We start from the raw sequence: 22,779 nt of genomic DNA, 5'->3' as shown, positions 1-22,779 counted from the left end.
ACCATCAATCAAGTTTCAAAATCACCTATTATTTAACTCATTAGACCAAATTTTTTTTAGCCCAAATTCAAATTGGAAATATGCTATATGTTAACTTGGAAAACCAGAGTTTTAATATCATCTATGTTCCATTGTATTTTGTGTATTTCATTAAATATTTCCCAATTATATTTTAATCTGTTTAGGGCTGTATATTTGATATTGATGGTTTAGCCCACATTTCTCCATTTTTTTCCCAGAAATAACTGGGGAGCTTTATCTAATATTTTTGTAAAATAATTTAGGTAAACTTTTATCTAGAATATTGTCCATATTTGCCAGATTTAGAAATTCTAACAAAAAAGAATATGACGTTAGTTTGATTTAACCTGCTTTTGTTGAAACTATGTTGGCTCTTTATAATAAGTACTTCCATTTCTAGGTATTCACTAGGCTTCCTTTTATAATAATAGATTTTGCCAGAATTTGAAGTCAAAATCACTGGTATATAATTTGCAAACTATATTTACTTTTTTTTGTAAATCAGGAAAATATTTTTCTTTTCCAGTCTTTTCCAATATCTTTTCTATCCTACACTCTCAGAGAGCACTAATGATCAGTTGTCAGTCACAGTGATCTTTCACTACTTTGATAGGTATGGTTTATTTTGGACTTGTAATTTCAACTTATTGAGGCTAGCTAAGTGTTTTCTTACTATGTCCTTTGTGGGGTATCCTGTTGGCTATTTTTATTCTGTCCCTTCTAATTCAACAATCATTGTCCTTGGCAGAGAAAATAGAAGCAAAATAAAAGTTAAACAGCTGTGCCTCATTTCCCCATATCATTATCCCATTCAACTCCTACCACCATCACTGATACTCAAAAAAAAAAATTTTTTTTTTTTGCAGTACTTAGTATGCGTATCATTTTTTTTTAGCATACCATATCATTTTCCTCTTTATCCTATACAAACCACTTGTTTTTATCTTTTTTTTATTTTTGCAAAGCAATGAGGTTAAATGACTCCAAGGTCACACAGCTAAATATTAAGTATCTGAGGTCACATTTGAACTCAAGTCCTCCTGACTCCAGAGCTGGTACTCCATCCACTGGACCACCTAGCTACCCTTGCTTTGCTCTTTAGTATGTCTTTTAAAATATAATATGGTTAATGTGTTTCCATTGCATTCACATTAGATTTTTTTTAGATATATCTCCTTTTAGTCTTACTCAAGTTGTTTTTTCTATCTTCAGAATTTCATTCTTGGAATTAAAAATTTTAAGTGATCAGATCTTACTTAACCCTTTATTCTCTAGAAATTTGCTTTCCCAAATCAACCTAACTTTTCCTTTCTTGTTACAAATTCTAAAATGAAGCAATAATTTTCTACCCCACTTCTCAATATTTCTACCCCAATAACCAATATATATATACTTATTAGTCAGAATGGGGTCCACAATTGAAAGATAACTGATGTATTTCATCATTTTATAGGGCAGGAACAACTATTCTGCACCTGCTATGTGCCCCACACTGAAAATTACTTAACAAATTTTATCTCATTTAATCCCCCCAACAACCCTGAGAAGTGGGTGTAATTTTAATCCTCATTTTATTTGATGAAACTGAGGCAGACTGAGGCAGACAGAGGCTAACACAGTATCATACAGTAAGTGTTCAGTTTGAACTCAGGGCTTCCTGACTCCAGGCTTAGTACTCTCCACTGTACAACCCATTTACCACTAACTTCCCCCTATGCCAAAAAAAAAAAAATTTCCCAAACTCTTCTTTCTGTTCAGCTGGTCTGCAGAATTTTTAGAAAACTATCAATTCAGTTTCTCCTTAAGTTGAATGTCACTTAAATGTTTTCTACCATACTTTTTCCCTTTGGTTCCTGGGATTACTTACATTAATATATATCAATATACAGTTCTAGTCTACTTTCCCATTCCTCTTTCACCTATTCTGTTTCCTTGAGATTAGATATCTTTGTAACTGTATTCCAGTCATGGAATCCATCAAGTCCCAGTCAAATTATGCTCTATTTTGCCTTGCTTATTAATACTTTATACACTTATATATGGATTATGAGATTATGTTCTTATCATTAGCTTCTTTTTACTTTACTTTTTTTTCTTCTGTAAATATTGGGCTTTTCTAATATTTCTCGTCTTCCTACACCATACCCCTTCTCTATAGTATCTAGCTTTCTACTTATATCTAAACAACTTTCTCCTTCTCACAGTCTTACCATATTCTGAGACATGTATTCAACACCATAACTTTTCAAGTACTGCATAAAAATTCTAACAGTCCTTTGAAATTTGTTATATTTTGTTATAATTACTTTGTAATTGCAATTAAAAATATATATGTCCTGTGTTCATCACTATTGTTATGACAGTCATAAGACATCCTAGAACTTCAGACAGTTTCTACCTCTTTTAATATTTACAGTGGAAAAGCAATTGTCTTGAGCCAAAAAGGCAATAAAAGGTAAAGAAAAGGCTTATGTACAAGAGCAGATATCAGTAACAGGTTAAAGGAAGTTAAATAACATTTTCCAATTTTCTCCTAAGTCAGTTAACTTTATTCGGTTCCATAACCACTAACATAGGTTCTTGGTCACAGGAGATACAGGAAAAAAAAGTATATTTAGAACAAAATAAATTCATACTGACTGGATGAATAGCTTAGTACTAAAAAATCAACTAATGGATTCATTTTCATGTGTGATAGCACAAAGTGGTAGCAGGAACAACAGTAGGTACCACCTAGCCGCCCCTCATATATGAACTTTTAAAGGACTGCTCATCACTTTATTAAAAGTATTTAGGGGGGCAGCTAGGTGGTGTAGTGGATAAAGCACGGGCCCTGGAGTCAGGAGTACCTGGGTTCAAATCCGGCCTCAGACACTTAATAATTACCTAGCTGTGTGGCCTTGGGCAAGCCACTTAACCCCATTTGCCTTGAAAAAGTCCTAAAAAAAAAAAAGTATTTGAAGTGGGTTTAGATATGATTTATGCATCTATTAGGTTTTTTCTTCCTTAAAATTTTACCTGTTGATGCAGGTTCCTCAATCTTTGGTCAGTGGAATTTGAGATTCAGAGCAAAGAATATGTGCAAATAATTATTCTAAGAATTATATCACAAGGATCTTGTACTTACTAATAACCCACCAGAAATCATTCCAAGTTTAGTTATACCATATGCCTATCTTGTTTTCATTAAACACAATTTATTCTTGAAAATTATTCTCCCAGAAACTGTTAATAATACATATGTCACTGTAACCACCTTCTCCCACTGCTGGTTTTATACTATATCATTTTATGGCCTTTAAAAAGAAACTAGTGTATAACTTTGTGCTAATCAAGAGCTACAGGAAATAGGTCCATAAAAGTTCAAGATGCACATGATTTCATGCTTCCTCTAAAAATCTAAACCCATTTTAAATTTTCAGAGTTTCCAATAACAGTAACTAATACAAATATTATTATTTTGAACTGGAAATATAAAACATAGTATTTTAAATGCCCTTTGTTTTTTAAAGATTCAACTGAATTATAATATTTTTGTCCTCTTATGTGGTAGAATTTTGATGCATTTGAAAAGGTGACAAATTAAACTGGTCCTTATCACACATAATTCATTGCCATATTAATTTTCTTTTTGAATTTTACAATTTCCCCCCAATCTTGCTTCCCTCCCCTCACCCCCATAGAAGAAAGTCTGATAGTCTTTACATTGTTTTCATGCTATACATTGGTCAAAATTGAATGTGCTGAGAGAAAAATCATATCCTTAAGGAAAAAATAAAATATAAGAGATAGCAAAATTACATAATACAGAAAATAATTTTTTTTTAAATTAAAGGTAATGGTCTTTGGGCTTTGTTTAAACTCCACAATTCTTTCTCTGGATACAGATAATATTCGCCATCGCAGATACCCTAAAATTGTCCCTGATTATTGCACTGATGAAATGAGCAAATCCTTTAAAGTTGACCATCCACTCTTGTGTTGCTGTTAGGGTTTACAATGTTCTTCTGGTTCTGTTCATCTAACTCAGCATCACTTCATGCAAATCCTTCCAGGCTTCTCTGAATTCCTATCCCTCCTGGTTTCTAATAGAACAGTATGTTCCATAGCATACATATACCACAATTTGTTCAGCCGTTCTCCAGTTGATGGACATTCACTCAATTTCCAATTCTTTGCCACCACAAACAGGACTGCTATGAACATTTTTGTACAAGTGATGTTTTTACCCTTTTTCATGATCTCTTCAGGGTATATAGACTCAGTAGTGGTATTGCTGGATCAAAGGGTATGCACACTTTTATTGCCCTTTGGGCGTAATTCCAAATTGCTCTCCAGAAAGGTTGGATGAGTTCACAGCTCCACCAACAATGCCATCTTAATTTTCAAGAGACACTGTATGAAATCATAATTTTCTTCATCCAGGATCATTTTGAATATTATAATTAAATGCTACCAAAGAGGGAGATCTTTAATGAGACTAGTGATTCTAGTCATTAACCACATTGCATATATACAGATTAGTCTACAGTAACTTAAAGATAACTAAGAGAAGAGTCACTAATTTTCTTGTGCTAGACAGAATTCAGATTGTGATTCCTAAAGTAACTATATTTGAGTTAAAAATGTAATTAAATTGAATAATTTCCAGATTTTTTGCAAGCTTTCAGAAGTTGGTCTAGGTTAAATATGTATCTGACTAGTCTAAAATCAATTTTCACTCCATTTCTAAAACCATTTACAGTGAACTATCATTATTCCTATGACTGTATTCCTTCAAAGTTATTATTATTATAACCTATGTCACAGAATAACTGCCTCACCATGAACAACTACAGATTATACAAGATTATACCGATTATATAAGAGGAAAGAAAAAACTCAAGAATATATAGGTAGCCTGTTGCAGGGAAGGACACACTATTGGGAGGAGAGGTTTCCCACATTAACAGATTTAATCTGAAAGCTCTCATACTGGAAATTCTTGAGAGAATGTGAAAGGCAGTAATAGTCATGAAACTGATATCAAATTTGAGGAAGGGGAAAATTTGAAAGAGAAAAGAAAATGAAGAACATTCCTTATTTCTCATTGAAGTCAGTAGGGTACTAAGATATAGAGTCCACTAAGGAGTAATATTGATATGTAGTAAAATGCCATAACTCTGGAATGAAGGAATACCATTATTTGGAAGACCACAAGAGAAAACATTCATTAATGCTTTAACTATTAAAAGTTTACTTAAGACCATAATCAACAAAAGTTTTCAAGGGGGAGAGCATACAAAATTTTAAAATCTATTCAAATAACACGTATTTAGATATAAATTTTCTGTGAGAAAAGTTTTTTCTCAAGATTTTCCAAGTAGCTTAGTCACCAGTTGAAGCAATGAAAACTGTTTAAAAAAAAATCAAAACATAGGGGCGGCTAGGTTGCGCAGCGGATAGATTACCAGCCCTGGATTCAGGAATGCCTGAGTTCAAATCCAGCCTCAGACACTTAATAATTATCTAGCTGTGTGGCCTTGGGCAAGTCACTTAACCCCATTGCCTTGCAAAAACCTAAAAAAAAATTAAAACATAGAACTAAAATAAACAGAAATATCAGAAAACTGATACAAAACAGGGAGAAAGAAAAGCCCTCTATACTGGGAGAGGAAATAACTTTAAAAATATTTAAGTGACTAAATAAACCTGATGCAACTAAGGGTTTAACACGACATTGCTGTCACATCAGAAATAAACTTAAGTGATTTTTTTTTTTCTGGCTAAAAAGATGATTTACAGAATTCAGCTCAAGGCACTACTATTTCCAAAGTGAAATCAACCTGGTATCTCATTTTTTAACATCTCTTCTAACCATTTCTTAACTATTAGGCAGCATCACCTATTCCTATCTGTTCCTACTACCCTCACCTTAATAGAATACTTGATATTTTTCTTTGATACAATCCAGTTAATTTTGCATTGGAGTTTTATCATTGAGTTTATCCATGTAATTTACCACATCCCTCTCAGTTCCAAACCATGGACTATAAATGTGAAAGAACAAGGTTCACTTCTGTTTCTAATGGACTGCAGATCAACAAAAACCAGCCATTGTGATTTTCTATAAATAGTTTTTTAATCTATGACCTTAGATTCATACCTTTTCTCCTTAATCTTATACTTCATACTTAGTTATCTTTATGATTCTTGACTATGTATATCCAAAGCCATAACTTTATATTTAATGACTCTCCTCAGATTCTGCTCTGATATTTGAATTGACCTTTGTGTGACTGAAATAGAAATATTCATTGTCTTATAGATCTGTATCCAAATGGCATACCACAAAGAGGCAGGAAAGACATGATAAAATTTAAAAGTTCATATGGGAAAAGTTGTTGAAAAAAAGGACAGGAGATCTGTTTTCCAGAAATGTCATTTTCAATAAGATTTTTCATAACAATTATTTTCTAATTATATTATTCTATTTTAATCCCCTCAGTATGTTTGTACTACTGAAAGGAGCCACTAAGGAGCAGTCTTTTAAAATTGGTCAGGAGATTGCTGAAGCTGTTACCGCTACCAACCCTAAGCCAGTAAAGCTGAAGTTTGAAAAGGTGAGAAGAAATCTGTTCTAATGCAATACTACTAATGTTCACATCTGTTCAGAGGATTTCTAATTTAATAGACCAAGTTTTGGGATTATTCATATGTATCTCTAAAACTTGAAAAATTATTCATATGTATCTCTAAAACTTGAAAACCCTTTTAAAATTTATATATAGTTTTTCTCAGTATTATTTCAATGATGCTTTGAGAGTGAAAATCACATTTTAGAACTAAAGCTTAATGTGAATGTGACCAAAAAAACTCTATTGAGCACAAAACTTAATAATAACTCACATTTCTATAGTATCTTAAGGTTTTCACAACACTGAGAAAAAAGTGGCACTTCCTGCTCTCAGGGACCATATAATCTAGGAACAGATTGACACTTCTACAAGTGATCATTCTATAGAACAGTGTATGTTAAATGCCATGTGAGTGATATAGAGAAACAGAAGGTACAAACAGAAAAGGGAAATACAAATCATAATAGGCTGAGGTTATCAGGGGATATGGGGGAATCAGGGAAAGCAGATGGAAAGGGAACTGGGCCATGAGGGTGGCTAGGATTTCAGTAATTTACAGTGGACTAAAATCAATCCTTCCTCTGCTTGGGAAAAGACTGCTTAGGCAAAGGGTATTCCAGGAAGAAGATTAAACTATGACTACAGACAAGAAAGCAGTAACCATTGGAGAAGAGCAAATACTCCAAAAAGGCTCTAGTTTCTGTGGAGGAAGAATGGGAGATAAAACTAGGAAATATAAAACTAGAAAGCTTGGGGCCAGATTATGAAGGAAAAATTCTTTGAAGGCCAAAGAATTTACTTTTTGTCAGTGAGGAACCCTTAAAAATGAACTATTGATCAAGGGAATGACGTGTTCAAAGCAGTACATGAGGAAGATTGTCATGATGATAAAGGATGGGTTGGAATAAATGACCAGGCAGGAGCTAGGGAAGCTAGTTAGAATGATCCAGGAAGGGGCGGCTAGGTGGCGCAGTGGATAAAGCACCGGCCCTGGAGTCAGGAGTAGCTGGGTTCAAATCCGGTCTCAGACACTTAATAATTACCTAGCCACGTGGCCTGGGACAAGCCACTTAACCCTGTTTGCCTTACAAAAAACCTAAAAAAAAAAACAGAATGATCCAGGAATCAAGCAATAAGAAGCTGAACTGGAGTGATGGCAACAGTTAAAAAGAAAGGAATGAATGAAGAAAAACATTTCTAAGGAAAAATCAGCAGAAGAAGAGGAAGGAATCAAAAATTATCCTCAAGCTTTGAGCCAGATAAACTAGGATAATTAATAGAAATGGGGCAGTAATGATAGAGGAGCTATTTTAGGAGTTAAGGAATTCAGTTTTGTTCATCTTGGATTTCAAAATATAGACAGAGGTATTTAGCATCTGTTGTCAGCGTTGACCTGGAAATGAGAGGAAAAGCCAGATCTGAAGCTAAAGATAGTAGAATTATCCATCCCCAAAAAGTGATACTTGAAGCCATAGGAGTGAGTAATATCTTTGGGGAAGGAAGGAAGAGAGGGGAAGTACACAGATATAAGAGATTCCTAAGGGCATAATGTGAGGAATCACATTGGAGAGGCAGAAAGAGAAAAATAATGTTAAAAAAAAAGTATACAGTAAAAAGTGATTTTTTTTAAGACAAGAAGAATGTCAGGGAAGCCACAGGAAGAAACAGTTTAAAGAAGGACAGATCAGCAATATCAGCTGATAAAGGGAAGTCAAGAATGACTTAACAGAAGAGTCTGAGTTTAACAATGAGGTGGTTATTGGTGTCCTTTGAGAGATCAGTGTCAGCCTCATGAGAGCTCAGAAGTCAAGATTTCAAGGACCAAGGTTAGTATTTGAGAAAATGGCAGTGACTAGTATTCTTCGGGCAAGTTTGGTGAAAAGTATAGAAAGTGACAGCACAATAGCTTGAAGAAGTGAGAGAGTTGAAGGAATATGGGGAGTTAAGGGATCTGTGGGCAGAGACCAGAAGGAAGGAAAGGAGAGGATAATTGAAAGAATAAAGTTCTGTAGGAAGAAGCCAAAAAGAATTAGATACTTGGATTTAACTATTAACTGACTTTCCCAAAGACTTCAGAGTGATCACTGCTGTGCTTATTTTGTGACACTTGATTGTAAGGCAGTCTGCTGAGCATGCCCCTGACTGCCATCCACACTAGAAGAAACCTCAGAAGTCTTCTTACCCAATGTCACACGGGTACTAAATACTTGTGTGATAAAAGTGAAACATGTTTTTAAACAGATGACTTCGAATGGAAAGAGAATAGTGTCAGAAGGCATTTTGTTTTTCCCTGCAGGTATATTTGCCCTGTGTCTTGCAAACTAAAAAGAGGTATGTGGGTTACATGTATGAAACACTGGATCAAAAGGACCCGGTATTTGATGCAAAAGGAATTGAGACAGTTAGAAGAGATTCCTGCCCTGCTGTTTCTAAGGTAAACACTAGCTAGCTTCTCATTCTGTAAAGATAATGCAGCAGAGCAGACTTCTACAACTTGCTTGTGAAAGCCCAAGCACTGTTTCCTCTGTTCTTGGTTAGAAGTAACAAGTGACAAGATCACTGAATCAATCCAAGTTTCATTTTAATCATTAAGTCTCAGTTTTCTCCCACACTCATCTTTTATTAGAATTGCTTAAAGAATAGCAAAACGACTCCATAGTTCACTGCCTATGGATGGATTAATGGAATAATTAATGGAAGGATTAATGAATAGCAAAAATGTCTAAAATCTTGCTATAAAAGAGGAAAAAAAGAGAAAATGGGACCTAAAGTATTCCCAGCCCCCAAACATTTGAGAACTGATTGTGTATTTGTATTTCATTAGCAGCTGTAAATAAGATCACTATACTACAGCAACTAAAACTTTACAAATTATTCATTTTAAAACTTAATTTCTTTTGAGTTTCCCCCCCATCCAGCTTAGTCTCTGAATAGTTAAGCTGGTGTTCTAATAATTGTTGTCCTAGCTATGGCAGGTTACATGAAATGCATACTGAAATATAAGCCATTTTTATTTGTTAGTGTGTAGAGGTGAGATACAGTTCAATAGCTTAGTCAAACTTAGTTGCTAGAAGATATTTACCCTAAATATAAGAGGAACAATGTCAGAGACCTTGAAAATCCATCTAATCAAATTCCCTCATTAAAAACCATCATCTATTCTTTCTCCTTTCTGGATTTGAAACTACATCTTAATCTAAACCAACCCATACCTTCTGTATATGTGCACAAACCCTGAATAAATTAATGAGCCCACATTTTTAATATTAACAGGCCCCAAGACTTGGTAATAAGATGCAGAAGCTTTCATTTATACTGGTTTAAACTTAATCCAGGTCTATGAATAAAGGCTAGTATTATTCAGTGAGCTATTGTTCTGTGTGAAATAAATTCAGTTAGTTTCCACCAAAAATATGTCCAATTCAAAAGCCTTCACCATAGTACTAATTTTCCAAGCCTGCTAAAGGGATTTAAGAGGTAATAGAATTTGATATACTTTTCAATGTTAGAGTAAAACCAGTAGAAAGATGCAGGATAGAAGAAATGCAAATGTATGAAATCAAACCCAACTCCTTGTGTCTCCGTTATGTCTCTTTTAGAAAAACCTATGAGTTTTTTCATTTTTCAGGCTTTAATTCTGATCACACTGAATATTTCTAACAGACATTGCATTCCAGGATGATTTTTATGAAAAATTGTGTATTTATTTTTGTCAGAATTTGTCACAAATTTTGAAAATTCTAATAATTTTTATACAGATAGTATGTATGACAGATTAAGTAACTTGACAATTTACTGAGGTGTTGAAATTATAATTGATATATAGTGAAGAAGAATTTATTCCCATCTAAAAGTATGAAATAGTGTCATCACACATTTATCTTCTTTTTAAGATACTTGAACGTTCTATCAAGCTGCTATTTGAAACAAGAGATATAAGTCAAATAAAACAGTATGTTCAGCGACAATGTATTAAGCTACTAGAAGGGAAGGCCAGCCTACAAGATGTTATCTTTGCAAAGGAATACAGAGGGAGTTTCTCTTACAAACCCGGAGCCTGCGTGCCAGCTCTTGAGCTTACAAGGTAATGATTATACGTGGTGGGGGATAGAATAGCCATTACCATTTATCTCAGAAGACAGTGTCATATACCAGCTGAATACAGTACCAAGTATTTCTCTTAGGCCCTAAATAAATGGGCACAATTCCTATCTAAAGGTTAGTGTTTCATAGCAGGTATCAAAAGTCCTTCAGACTCTGAAGGTATAAGCAAAAATATCTTCTCACCATTTTGTCTGAGTTCCAAAAAAGGAATAGCTTCCCACTCTACTTATACATTTACTTTATAATGTCTAAAAAAGCATTGCACAGGTGGTCTCTTTATTTAGGCCTAAGTTCCTATGGCAAGTCATGCTGAATTTGAAGGTAAGTAATTTGTAGGCTGATATAAAACTTTCTCTCATATACTTCATAACAAAATAGCTTGACCATTTTTAAACTTTCTCCAATGTATAAATTTCTCTACTAAGGTATTTGAGAAAGGTTGCTTTGTTTTCTGAAATAAGTGGGGCAGAGGGGGACCAATATTTATATAGCATTTTAAGGTCTACCTCATCTCATTTGAGTTAAACAGGACAATTTCTCTGTTGACATTTATCACTATGTTTAATGTATGAAATTTACTATTAATATCATTAATATCCTATCATTGACTAACATGTTTTGAGCCAATTGAGAGTGTAAACTTTGATTTCTTTGTAGAGCTTTATTTTACAGATAGTCACACCTTTCAGGGAGAGTAGCTGGTTGGCACAGAAGAGAGAGAGCCTTAAGTCAGGAAGACTCATCTTCCTGGGTCAAATCTCAACTCAGATATTTACTAGCTATATGACCTTAAACAAATCTTTTAATCCTATTTACCTCAGGTTCCTTGTCTGTAAAATGAGCCAGAGAAGGAAATGTCTGGCCACTGCAGTATCTTTGATAAGAAAACCCTAAATGGGGTCAAATACAACTGAAATGATTGAACAAATACAAAAGAGTCAAATACAGCTGAAATGACTGAACAACATCATGCCTTGAAACAAACTCAAATCCAAAAAGAAATTTAAGTATGAGCATAGGATAATACATGATAGATGCAAAGAAGAGTACAGAAAAGTATTGTATTGAAATCCTGAGGGGAAAAAGTCACTAATGAGGTTGGATAGAAAAGAAATGACTGGGATATAGAATCTAGAGCTAGATGAGATCTTAGGAAACATCTAGTCCAACAGTTTTAAAACTCTGGTTTCAAAATTAACCACAGAATGTGACAAGAATCATAGCTTTAAAAATACAACCAAATTTGTATTTCAAAAATATCAGAACTCAAATAAATTAATTTTTTTACAGTTTAAAAAAAAACTCTGGTTTCAAGATCCTCTTTAAAAGACTGAGGATTCTAAAAAGCTTTTATCTGGTGATGATAGCTATTGATACTTAACTGTGTTCAAAATTATCTTAGTAGGACTAGGAAAATAGATTCGACCTCAAGAGTTGCCACGGATGTCCAGACCACACTTTAAGAACCATTGATCATGTCCAACCCTGTCATTTTACAAATGAGCAATCGAAGAACCTGGAGGACAAGTGTCTTGCCCAAGATCACAAAAGCAGGCATTGTCAAAGCCATAATTTGAACCAAGCTTCCCAATTCCAGATGAGGGTTCTTTCCATTCCATCATAGATGGGGTTTAAAGGACATAGAGGTCTGTAGGTCACTTTAGGATCAGGGAACATAATTTTAAAAGGCAGGAGAATTTAGCTGGAGCATAAAAATTACCCAGAAGGAAGTGACATGAGATAAGGGATAAGTGAATGACATTCCTTGAAGATGAAACAAAAGAATTTGAACATTATTCATTAGATAATAGAACTGGTGGAGGATTTTCAATAAAGTGACATGAACAATTTATACATAAAGAGTAAGCCCCAAAGGGTTGGGATACTACTCAGTAACATTAAGAATGAGGTAGTGCAAAGGGAAATAGCCCAGATTACTTCCTAGTTCATTGTGTAAATTTTTTCAGTCAAATTTCTAACTTAGGAGGTAGCATCAGCAGAGTTTGCATTTCTAAGATACCACAGCTTCATGTTTTGCCATAGTGCCCATATTTAAATTTAGTACTTTTTGCAAGGCAGATTATACATTTGTATATTCTTTTAAATAGAAAAATGCTTGCTTATGATCGACGCTCTGAGCCACGAGTGGGAGAACGAGTGCCATACGTCATCGTATACGGCCTACCAGGGGTACCTCTAATCCAGTTGGTGAGGCGGCCAGTTGAGGTCCTACAAGACTCCAGTCTGAGACTGAATGCAACTTATTATATTACAAAGCAGATTCTTCCACCCCTGGCAAGAATATTCTCACTTATTGGTATTGATGTCTTCGGTTGGTACCATGAGTTACCAAGGGTAAGTGTATTGGGTATTATTCGGGTTTTATCAGAAAAGGATTTCACCTCTGGAAGTTATTATAAAAATAAAGTGATCTTTATCTGAATTACAGGAAAAGGCAGATAAACCTTTTGCAAATTCTAATGAATTCTAATCATGTAAATGAAAATAATGATACATATATCCAATTTTTTTAAAAAAATAAAGTTGAAATTTTCTACAAATCCCTTTTCAGATTCTTCCAATTTGTCTTGCTTACATAAATGTTAGTATAAGACAGCTTCACTAAATGGGTAATAATAGCTACGTAAAGTTTTTTAGTAATAGAAAATAATAATATAGAAGTGAGAAAATACCATTAAATAGGCAAAATGTGTCGTATTCATTGTAAAGTATTGTGATGGAAAAGGAGACAATCTTAATTGAGATGCTCATTAGAGTAAGAAAATAAAAAAAGGATTTTCATAGCAGTCAAACACTGTAACACTGAGATTTGACCTTTTTTTAACTAATGAATAAGACTATATTAATTATGCCAAGTCATTTGGCTTAGAAGATGTTTGTGGATTGACCATCCTTCTAAAGACCCAGGCTTCTGTGAATCAGTTTACAAAAAGTAGATGGAATGAAGCAGACTGATGATGAACCTAGATCACATTAACTTTTTCAATCTAAGGTATAAGAATAAAACTGAAAGTTTTGTTTGGAGTTGTATGACAAAAATTTGAGGTGGTCATTATAAGAGGTTGCAGATGATTGCTTCAGATCACATTGCTCTCTGGTGGATACTGATCTTTCAGCAGTGTTAGTTCAAGTGTGTCACTGCCGTGCACATAAAACTGACAGCATTGGTGGAAGATCCACCCAAAACTCATCTGCAAGCATTTGCTAAGAGGCCTAAAAAGAGTCAAGAAAGATATTACTAATGTTAGTGAAATATTATTTTCAACTGTAAGAAAAGTAAAAGCAGTGTTAATTATTGTATTATGTAATGCATAGTATTAATTATATAAAAACAAGTAACACTACTGCTAATTAAAATTTAAAATAGATTAGGCTTGTCCAAGCATAGTTTTTAAAATTAAATTTTAACCTTTGTCCCTTATTTCTTAAGGAGGAGTCTGAAAATCCCTACCCTCTACTTGTTTTTTTTTTCCCAGTAGTCCAACCTTTCCTGAACTTCTGTAAATATTCAGACACTCTTAGGAGTACCATCTCTCCAATGTGACATATGCCTTCATATCCCAACCATGAAATCTGATAACAAGCAACCATCTAGTCTAGAGTAGTGGTTCAGAAAAATGTGATATAGGGTTCCCCAAGACTGTTTCAGGGATCTGTGAGTTTAAAAACTATTTTCATAATAACAGAAGATGTTTTCATATCTAATATGGTAAAAATTGATAGATATAACCAACATAAAATATTTTTGTGTAAAGGGAACATGAGATCAAAAAGTTTAAGAACTGATGATCCAGAAAACTATAGACTCTAGAGATTTACAGAATCTGGTGCTACCATGACTGGTAAACTGGCAAGTAGAATTAGAACTATTGGTCTTCACTAGTGAAACTGGTTGAAATTTATTCATTTCGGGAATTTATCTGTTTTCAGATTCAGAAAGTCACCACCTCCTCCCACAATGAACATGATGGCCGAAAAGGCACCATCTCACAATATTTCACTACCTTGCACTGTCCTGTGTGTGATGAACTAACTCAGCATGGGATCTGCAGTAAATGTAGGAGCCAACCCCAGCATGTGGCTGTGGTTCTCAATCAAGAAATTCGAGAGTGGGAACGTCAACAGGAACAGCTAGTAAAGGTAACAGATCCAGAATTTTAAGTAAGCACTTCTTCCATGGCAGCCGAATGAACTCATTAAAACCACCTAGGATACTTAAGTCAATTTAATAAGCATTTACTGATGCCAGGCTCTATGTTAAGTGCTCCCCAAAAGGCTTAAATTCTATTCAGAGTAAATAGTTATGAGAGATACGTGTACGTTAAAAAAATTTAATACAAGATACAGACTAATTTCAAGTGAGGAGAGCACAAGTCTAATATGAAGACATGGGGGTCCCCAAGTCACATTGGAAGGATACAGTGGAGTAGGATATGAACATGATTTGAAGAATGGACTAAATTGGAAACTTTGTGTGTTTGGAGTATTCAAAATTGAATTTAAATATAAGTAGTAGTTTAATTAGCAGCCATTTTCATGAGAAAGAAAATAGAATGATATTAATTCCTAGAACTTGGAGTGAAATTACTTATTATCAGCAGCAGTATTAGAGTATATTGTCACTGAAGAAAAATATTTTTAAATGCTATTTTTTCCAATCACATGCAAAGTTAATTTTCAACATTCATCTCTTTGCAAGCTTTTGAGTTCCACATTTAAGAAAAATATTTTTGTATCTACCCAAACATACCACAATAATTGAAATAATTCAAAAAAAAAGGTCTAATTGCCCTCTCCAATTCAACATGTGCATCACTGCACATGTTTTCCTGGGGAACTACTTCAAACATACAATGATAGCAATTCCACTAGGCCATATTTCTACAGAGAAAATCTTTCAGGTCAGTAGCTTGGAAAAATAACATTAATAAAAACTAAGTAGTAATCTGATGGAAAATGATCCCCAATTTACAATGTATACAGAAAATATTTACATTTAAGCATTTTTGTATGGTTTGGAGTTGAAAAGTTGTACTTTAAAGCCTCCACTATAAAATGGATAATGTGAAATCAGTCTAAAAATATAAAGCAGAGCTAGATTTTGATGGATTCAAAACTGCAAAAAGAAAAGTTGTGTTCATTCTTTCATTGCCTAGTAGGAAGCTAGCAATGTTTCTGGAGTGGGAGAATCACAATGTCAGACTTATAATTTAAGAATATTAATTTGGCATGTGTGGATGTTGAATTGAAGAATAAAACATACAGATTTTTAATTGGCTCAGCAATAGAATAGCTGTATATCAAGTGTATCACAATAGAAAATCGGTTAAAGAGAATGCTTTTAAATAAGCAAAATGTTTTTAATTTTTTGAAATCACATTATGGCAAATCATACAAGATCCACAGACTATCTTGGAAAAGAAAACTTAACCTGTTTCATAATTTCACATGGAAGCAATTTAGGAAACTGTTAAAGAAGAGAGATGATGATGACTACTAGAGTAGCAGTCTTGTGAAGGGTTGTGGAGTTAAAAGCAACAAGATTAAGCAGCTATTTGTGGTGGAGGAGTGATGAGATACTGAAGAGTCAAAAGTTTATTCCAGTCTTGTGAACCTGAAAGACTGGAAGGATATTTATGCCCTCAGCACAAATAGAGAAGTTAGGAAGAGAGGTGGAGGCTATGGTAATGAATTCCATTTTGGATATGTTGGATTTGTAATGCCTGTGGGATGTCTTCATGAAGATTTCTAACAGGAAGTGTGTGATGCTGAACCTAGGTCAAGATAAACATGAAAACTTGATCTATGGATTTGGGAATTATCTACATAGAGATGATTGAACCCATTAAAGCTGATGAGATCACTAAGATAAATAATGTTGGTCCTTCATTTTCTTTTTTTTATTAAAGATTTTTATTTTGAGTTTTACAATCTTTCCCCCAATCTTACTTCCCTCCCCCCACCCCACCCTCACAGAAAGCACTCTGTCAGTCCTTACTTTATTTCCATGTTGTACATTGATCCAAATTGAGCGTGATGAGAGAGAAATAAATATCCTTAAGGAAGAAACAAAAAAGTAGAAGAGATACCAAGATCAGACAATAAGATTTTTTTTTCTAAATTAAAGGGAATATTCCTTGAACTTTGTTCAAACTCCATGGTTCTTTATTTGGATACAGATGGTATTCTCCATTGCAGACAGCCCAAAATTGTCCCTAATTGTTGCACTGATGGAATGAGCAAGTCCATAGAGGTTGATCATCACCCCCATGTTGTTGTTAGGGTGTACAGTGTTTTTCTGGTTCTGCTCATCTTTCTCAGCATCAGTTCATGCAAATCCCTCCAGGTTTCCCTGAATTTCCATCCCTCCTGGTTTCTAATAGAATAATAGTGTTCCATGACATACATATACCACAGTTTGCTAAGCCATTCCCCAATTGCATGTCCTTCAGTTTCAAAGAAGAGCAGGACAAAAGGGAGGTGATGTCATGACAAGCACACGAATTGGATTTAAGTGAGGGGGGCAATGCTAAGTCACCAGCCTCACTTTCTCCTCTAGCGCCATTTAGGTCCAGTGGCCAGATCTGAATCACAAAGAAACATTATAGAGAAAGAAGAGAAGAGGGACCAAGATAGCCTTGGAGTTCACTTATGCATAGGGGAATGGACTAGGATAAGGATCCAATAAAGCAGACTAAGAAAGAAGTGAATCTAGAAAAAGTAATGTCACAAAAACCCAGGGAGGAGAGAATATTCAGGAGGGAGTGGTCAGTAGCTTTAGAAAAGTAACTTTTAAAAAAGTAGCTTTAGGGGGCAGCTACTTGGCGCAGTGGCTAGAACACCAGCCCTGGAGTCAGGAGTACCCAAGTTCAAATCTGACTTCAGACACTTACCTGGCTGTGTGACCTTGGGCAAGCCACTTAACCCCATTGTCTTGCAAAAACTTTAAAAAAATATATAGCTTTAAAGTGGGGGGGACCCAGAAAAGACCATTGGGTTTAGCAATTAAGAACTCTTTGGTAACTTTGGAGACAGTAATTTCAGTCAAGTGATAGGATGAAATAGTTAAGTGAAAATTTTTTAAGGACGAGGAAGATTCTGAGTTTGTTTGTAGCTTGTGGGAAAAAAAAGAAGGAATAATTGAAAGAGCAAACTATTGGCGGAAGCAAGAAAGCATTAGAATCAAGAGTATAAATAGGAAGGGGGGAGGGAAGAGCCTCCTCCAAAACTGTAGGCAAAGGAGAAGAGAATGGAGGCATTGAAAAGAATAGTTAGACAGATTGGACAGGTAGTAGTATTCTATGTGCTAAATACTGGTAATATAAAAACAATAAACAGAATGCCCCTACCTTCAAGGAGTTTAACACTAATGAAGAGAGGGAGGGTGAAAGAATGCGCCCAGATGAGAGGGGAACAACGTGGCCGGTACTTGTGATGATATGATATTTATAGGTATTGATTCATCAAACATCAAGTTCACCTCAGGTTGGAGCCTTTGGGTCTGATGAGGTAGAGAAAATGGATGTGGTGAGGTCAAAGAATGCATTTTAAAGGGGCAAGATATCTATCTTGGGAGAGCAAAGAGCAGGAAGATTTGCTCAGATTTTCAGATCTCTGCATATCATAATGGTCAAATACTTGTGATAAAATCCCTGAATATGACTATGTGGAGTAAAGATGAATGTTGTGGGTAGATTGATGAATTGGGAAGCCAGGGTGTTTGAGGGGACATCAAACTTCCTGAAAGAAGCAAAGTGGCTGTCTGAAAATTCTAGAACTTTCAGAAGAATGAAAGTTCAACTACAAGAATTAGTTGTCACTGAGATTGTTCTTTCACACAGTGGCCAGGAATATCAACACAACCATTTGGTCTAAGGTTTTATTGATTTCAAGTTTATGATTCATTGAAAATGTAAAAAGCACTGTCATATAGTTTTCATTTCAGTATCACAATAATCAGTAATTTTATGCCATGTCTTATGGTAACTGACCAGCTTTCAGTGAAAGATTTCTTGATGTCTCATGGCATCGAGTGGTACTAGAATTAAATATTTTCTTGTTATCAATCTCTGCAAAAGAGTCTCATAGACACTATGCCATATGTTTTAATTTAATGTTAATGATTACAAAATCAAGTTTATTTTTTCTGTTAGACTTTCTTTTTATTTTTTTTGTTTTGGGGGATTTTTTGCAAGGCAATGGGGTTAATTGACTTGTCCAAGGTCACACATCTAGATAATTATTAAGTGTCTTAGGCCGGATTTGAACTCAGATCCTCCCTGACTTCAGGGCCAGTACTTTATTTACTACACCACCTAGCTGCCCCTCCACTAGACTATAAAACAATATCATAATGAGCATCCATAGAGCCTTAAATAAATATTCTTCTTGAGTGGATACAATACCCCCAAGAAGATCAGTGGAATTCAGAGGCAGCAGTACATGATATCTTTCTAGCCCTTTGAACTTTCTGATCTTATCTGCTTGGAAGATTTAATTTAAAAATGGTTCTTTTTATACCATTGCTTTGGTTATAATCTTTATTCAGGGGGCAGCTAGGTGGTACAGTGGATAGATCACCAGCTCTGGAGTCAGGAGTACCTGAGTTCAAATCCATTAATAATTACCTAGCTGTGTGGCCTTGGGCAAGCCACTTAACCCCATTGCCTTGAAAAAAAGAAGAAAAGAAGAAAAAAGAAAGAAAAAAAAGAATCTTTATTCAGTGATAAGTATTACTTCTCATATACCAGTGAAAATTCCATGAAAAGTGATATTGAATAGAAGCAAGAACGGGGGTGGAGATACCACCTCATACTTCTCAGACTGGCCAATATGACCAGAAAGGACAGTGATCAATGTTGAAAGGGATGTGGGAAATCTGGGACACTAATACATGGTTGGTGGAGCTGTGAACACATCCAACCTTTCTGGAGAGAAATTTGGAATTACACCCAAGGGGCAACAAAAATGTGCATACCTTTTGACTCAGCAATACCACTACTGGGTCTATACCCTGAAGAGATGATGGAAAAGTGTAAAAACATCACTTGTACAAAAATATTCAAAACAGCCCTGTTTGTGGTGGCAAAGAAGTGGAAATTGGGTAAATATCCTTCAATTGGGGAATAGCTTAACAAACTGTGGTATATCTATGTCATGAAACATTATTGTTCTATTAGAAACCAGGAGGAATGGGAATTCAGGGAAGCCTAAATTGCATGCTGAGCGAGATGAGCAGAACCAGAAAGACAGTGTACATCCTAACATCAACATGGGGGTGATAACCTTGATGGACTTGCTCATCCCTTCAGTGCAGCAATAAGGCACAATTTGGGGGTATCTGCAATGGAGAATGCCATCTGTATCCAGAGAAAGAATCATGGAGTTTGAATAAAGACCAAAAACTATTACCTTTAATTTAGAAAAAAAAAATGTTATTTTATTACATAATTTTGCTATCTCTTATACTATGTTTTTCTTCCTTAAGGATATGATTTCTCTCTCATCACATTCAACTTAGATCAGTGTATATCATGGAAACATTGTAAAGACTAACAGACTACCTTGGGGGAGGAAGGAGGAAAACTTGTAAAAATAAATCTTAAAAAAAAAAAAGAATGGAAGGGAGGCCTTTAAAGAAGATGCTTCCTTCCTGGAGGGATTTGCATGAACTGATGCTGAGTGAGATGAGCAGAACCAGAAAAACACTGTACACCCTAACAGCAATATGGGGGTGATGTTCAACCTTGATGGACTTGCTCATTCCATCAGTGCAACAATCAGAGACAATTTGGGGCTGTCTGCAATGGAGAACACCATCTGTATCCAGATAAAGAGCCGTGGAGTTTGAACAAATTTCAAGGACTATTCCCTTTAATTTAGGGAAAAAAACAGATATCTTATTGTCTGATCTTGTTATCTCTTAGACTTTGTGTCTCTTCCTCAAGGGTATGATTTCTCTCTCATCACACTCAATTTGGATCAGTGTACAATATGGAAACAAAGTAAAGACTGACAGATTGCTTTCCATGGGGGGAGGGAAGTAAGATTAGGGGGGGAAATTGCAAAACTCAAATAATATTTTTAATAAAAAAAAAAAGAAAAAAAGAGAGAAGAAGAGGCTTCCCTTAAAAGGAGAACATTAAAATGTGTGTTGGGCTCAGACATAAATTTGAGTTAGGTTGCCAGATCATAGTGGTAACCACTTTAAAATATGAGCTTTTTTAGTCCAACTACACATCATTTACTAAATCTTTCAGCAAAAATCTTAAAATTGAACATTCCTTTGAATTCAGTGAAGCAGTTAATTCCATATTTATCAAGGAAGCATAGAGAGTTTAATTAAATCTTTATTGATTTGTTCTGGCACCTACAGGTAGCAACATAGAGCTCAGCAATACAGGAATTATATCTTTGGGAGTAGATTTGAGTCCCTAGGCAGTGCTCAAATGAGAGAAAAGCCTTTGTCGTGGACCAGCTGTCTCATGTTTCCTACAGAGCAGTGAAACAAACACACATGCTGTCACAATCTTGCTTTTCAATGGCAAAACAAACAAGGCCTGCTGCTGCTGCTTTGTGCCTTTCTGTCACTTAAGAGAAAGAGAATTTAGGGTTTTGGCAGCTTCATATCACATATTATTCAAATATACACTTTTAATTATGTTAAAGAAGCGACCCTTCCATATCTATGCTTTTTAGAGGAAAAAAGATTTGGTTCTTTTAACAACTAAAAAGAATATTATTCAGGCCATTGTAGTGGATTCTCTCCCAGTATAATTCAGTCCACACTTCTATATACTTCTGTATAGAAATTAGATCCTGGGGCAGCTAGGTGGCACAGTAGATAGAGCACCAGTCTGGAAGTCAGGGAGTCCTGAGTTCAAATTTGACCTCAAACACTTAAAAATTACCTAGCTGGTCCTTCAGGGGGCAGGGCCAAGATGACGACAAGAGAGCATCCTCTCTTAGGCGCTCTCTCATAAAACTTCTAAACTAAACTAAATTTTTGAGAGACAGAACCCACAGAGGGACCCAGTGAGGCAGTTCTCCTACTCAAGGTAACCTAGAAAAGAGCAGAAAGGCTCTGTTCCCCAGGGTTGGAGGGGAGGCCCGCCAGAGGGGTGGCCCACCAGAGCGAAAGAACTTCAACCTCCCAGAGGCAGCCCCAGGGCTGGGGAGTTTCCTGACCTACACCCCGGGGAGCACCAGGCCCAACTTGAGGGAACAGAGGGGGACCTCTGCCAGAGCCGAGCAGAAGCCCAGCCCTCAGGGTACACAGCTGGCAGTGTGGCCAAGGCAGTCCAGATCCAAGAAACAGGAGCAGGCGGAGCCAGTAAGCAGTAACCCCCAGGGCATGAGCCCATTGAACCTAGGGAGGGGAGTGAAGAGAGAGACTGCCCAGCTCTGTCCTCTGCCCCTGGAATAGGACTCTGGGGTTCTGATGACATTCAGATCCTGATCACAGTCTAGCCACCCCCCCATAGAACAGCAGCTCCCCCCACCTCAGCCCCATGGCAGAAGGGGGTGCATATGGTCATTCACAGACCAGGAGGGAGGACAAGCCTCACACACTGAGATCTTTGTGGGAGTGTCCCAAAAGCTCAGGAAGCACGCCAAAAATAGGCTTAGGCTGGGAAAATGAGCAAGCAGAGAAACAAGAGGAACACCATTGATAAATATTTTGCCTGCGAGCACAAGAAGGATCAAAACATTCAGTCTGAAGATGAGGAAGCACAAGCTCCTACATCTAAAGATTCCAAGAAAAACAGAAATTGTGCTCAGGCTATGACAGAGTTCAAAAAACACTTTGAAAATCAAGTGAGAGAGATGCAGGGAAAACATGCAAATGAAGTCAGCAGCTTAGTCAAGGAAATCCAAAAAAATAAATAGCATGCTAAAAACCAGCTTAGGTCAAATGGATAAAACAGTTCAAAAAGTTATGGAGGAGAAGAATGCTTTAAAAAAGCAGAATTGGCCAGATGGGAAAGGAGATAAGAAAGCTCTCTGAGAAAAACAA

At 35.7% G+C, this 22,779-nt stretch overlaps 1 protein-coding gene across 3 annotated transcripts in view; it reads left to right on the top strand.

Moving 5' to 3' along the window:
• Positions 1 to 22,779, top strand: part of REV3L (REV3 like, DNA directed polymerase zeta catalytic subunit) — a 244,142-nt gene that overhangs the window by 208,035 nt on the left and 13,328 nt on the right. For all 3 annotated transcript variants that reach the window (XM_074187375.1, XM_074187376.1, XM_074187377.1), the window contains exons 27-31: positions 6,509 to 6,623; positions 8,935 to 9,072; positions 10,532 to 10,722; positions 12,851 to 13,097; positions 14,694 to 14,903. In XM_074187375.1, coding sequence (XP_074043476.1) covers positions 6,509 to 6,623; positions 8,935 to 9,072; positions 10,532 to 10,722; positions 12,851 to 13,097; positions 14,694 to 14,903 — 901 coding nt within the window. The remainder of the gene's footprint in view (positions 1 to 6,508; positions 6,624 to 8,934; positions 9,073 to 10,531; positions 10,723 to 12,850; positions 13,098 to 14,693; positions 14,904 to 22,779) is intronic.

This window comes from Macrotis lagotis, chromosome 5 (genome assembly GCF_037893015.1).
Source record: "Macrotis lagotis isolate mMagLag1 chromosome 5, bilby.v1.9.chrom.fasta, whole genome shotgun sequence".
Taxonomy (NCBI): domain Eukaryota; kingdom Metazoa; phylum Chordata; class Mammalia; order Peramelemorphia; family Peramelidae; genus Macrotis; species Macrotis lagotis.
This window is presented reverse-complemented; position numbering and strand designations above follow the sequence as displayed.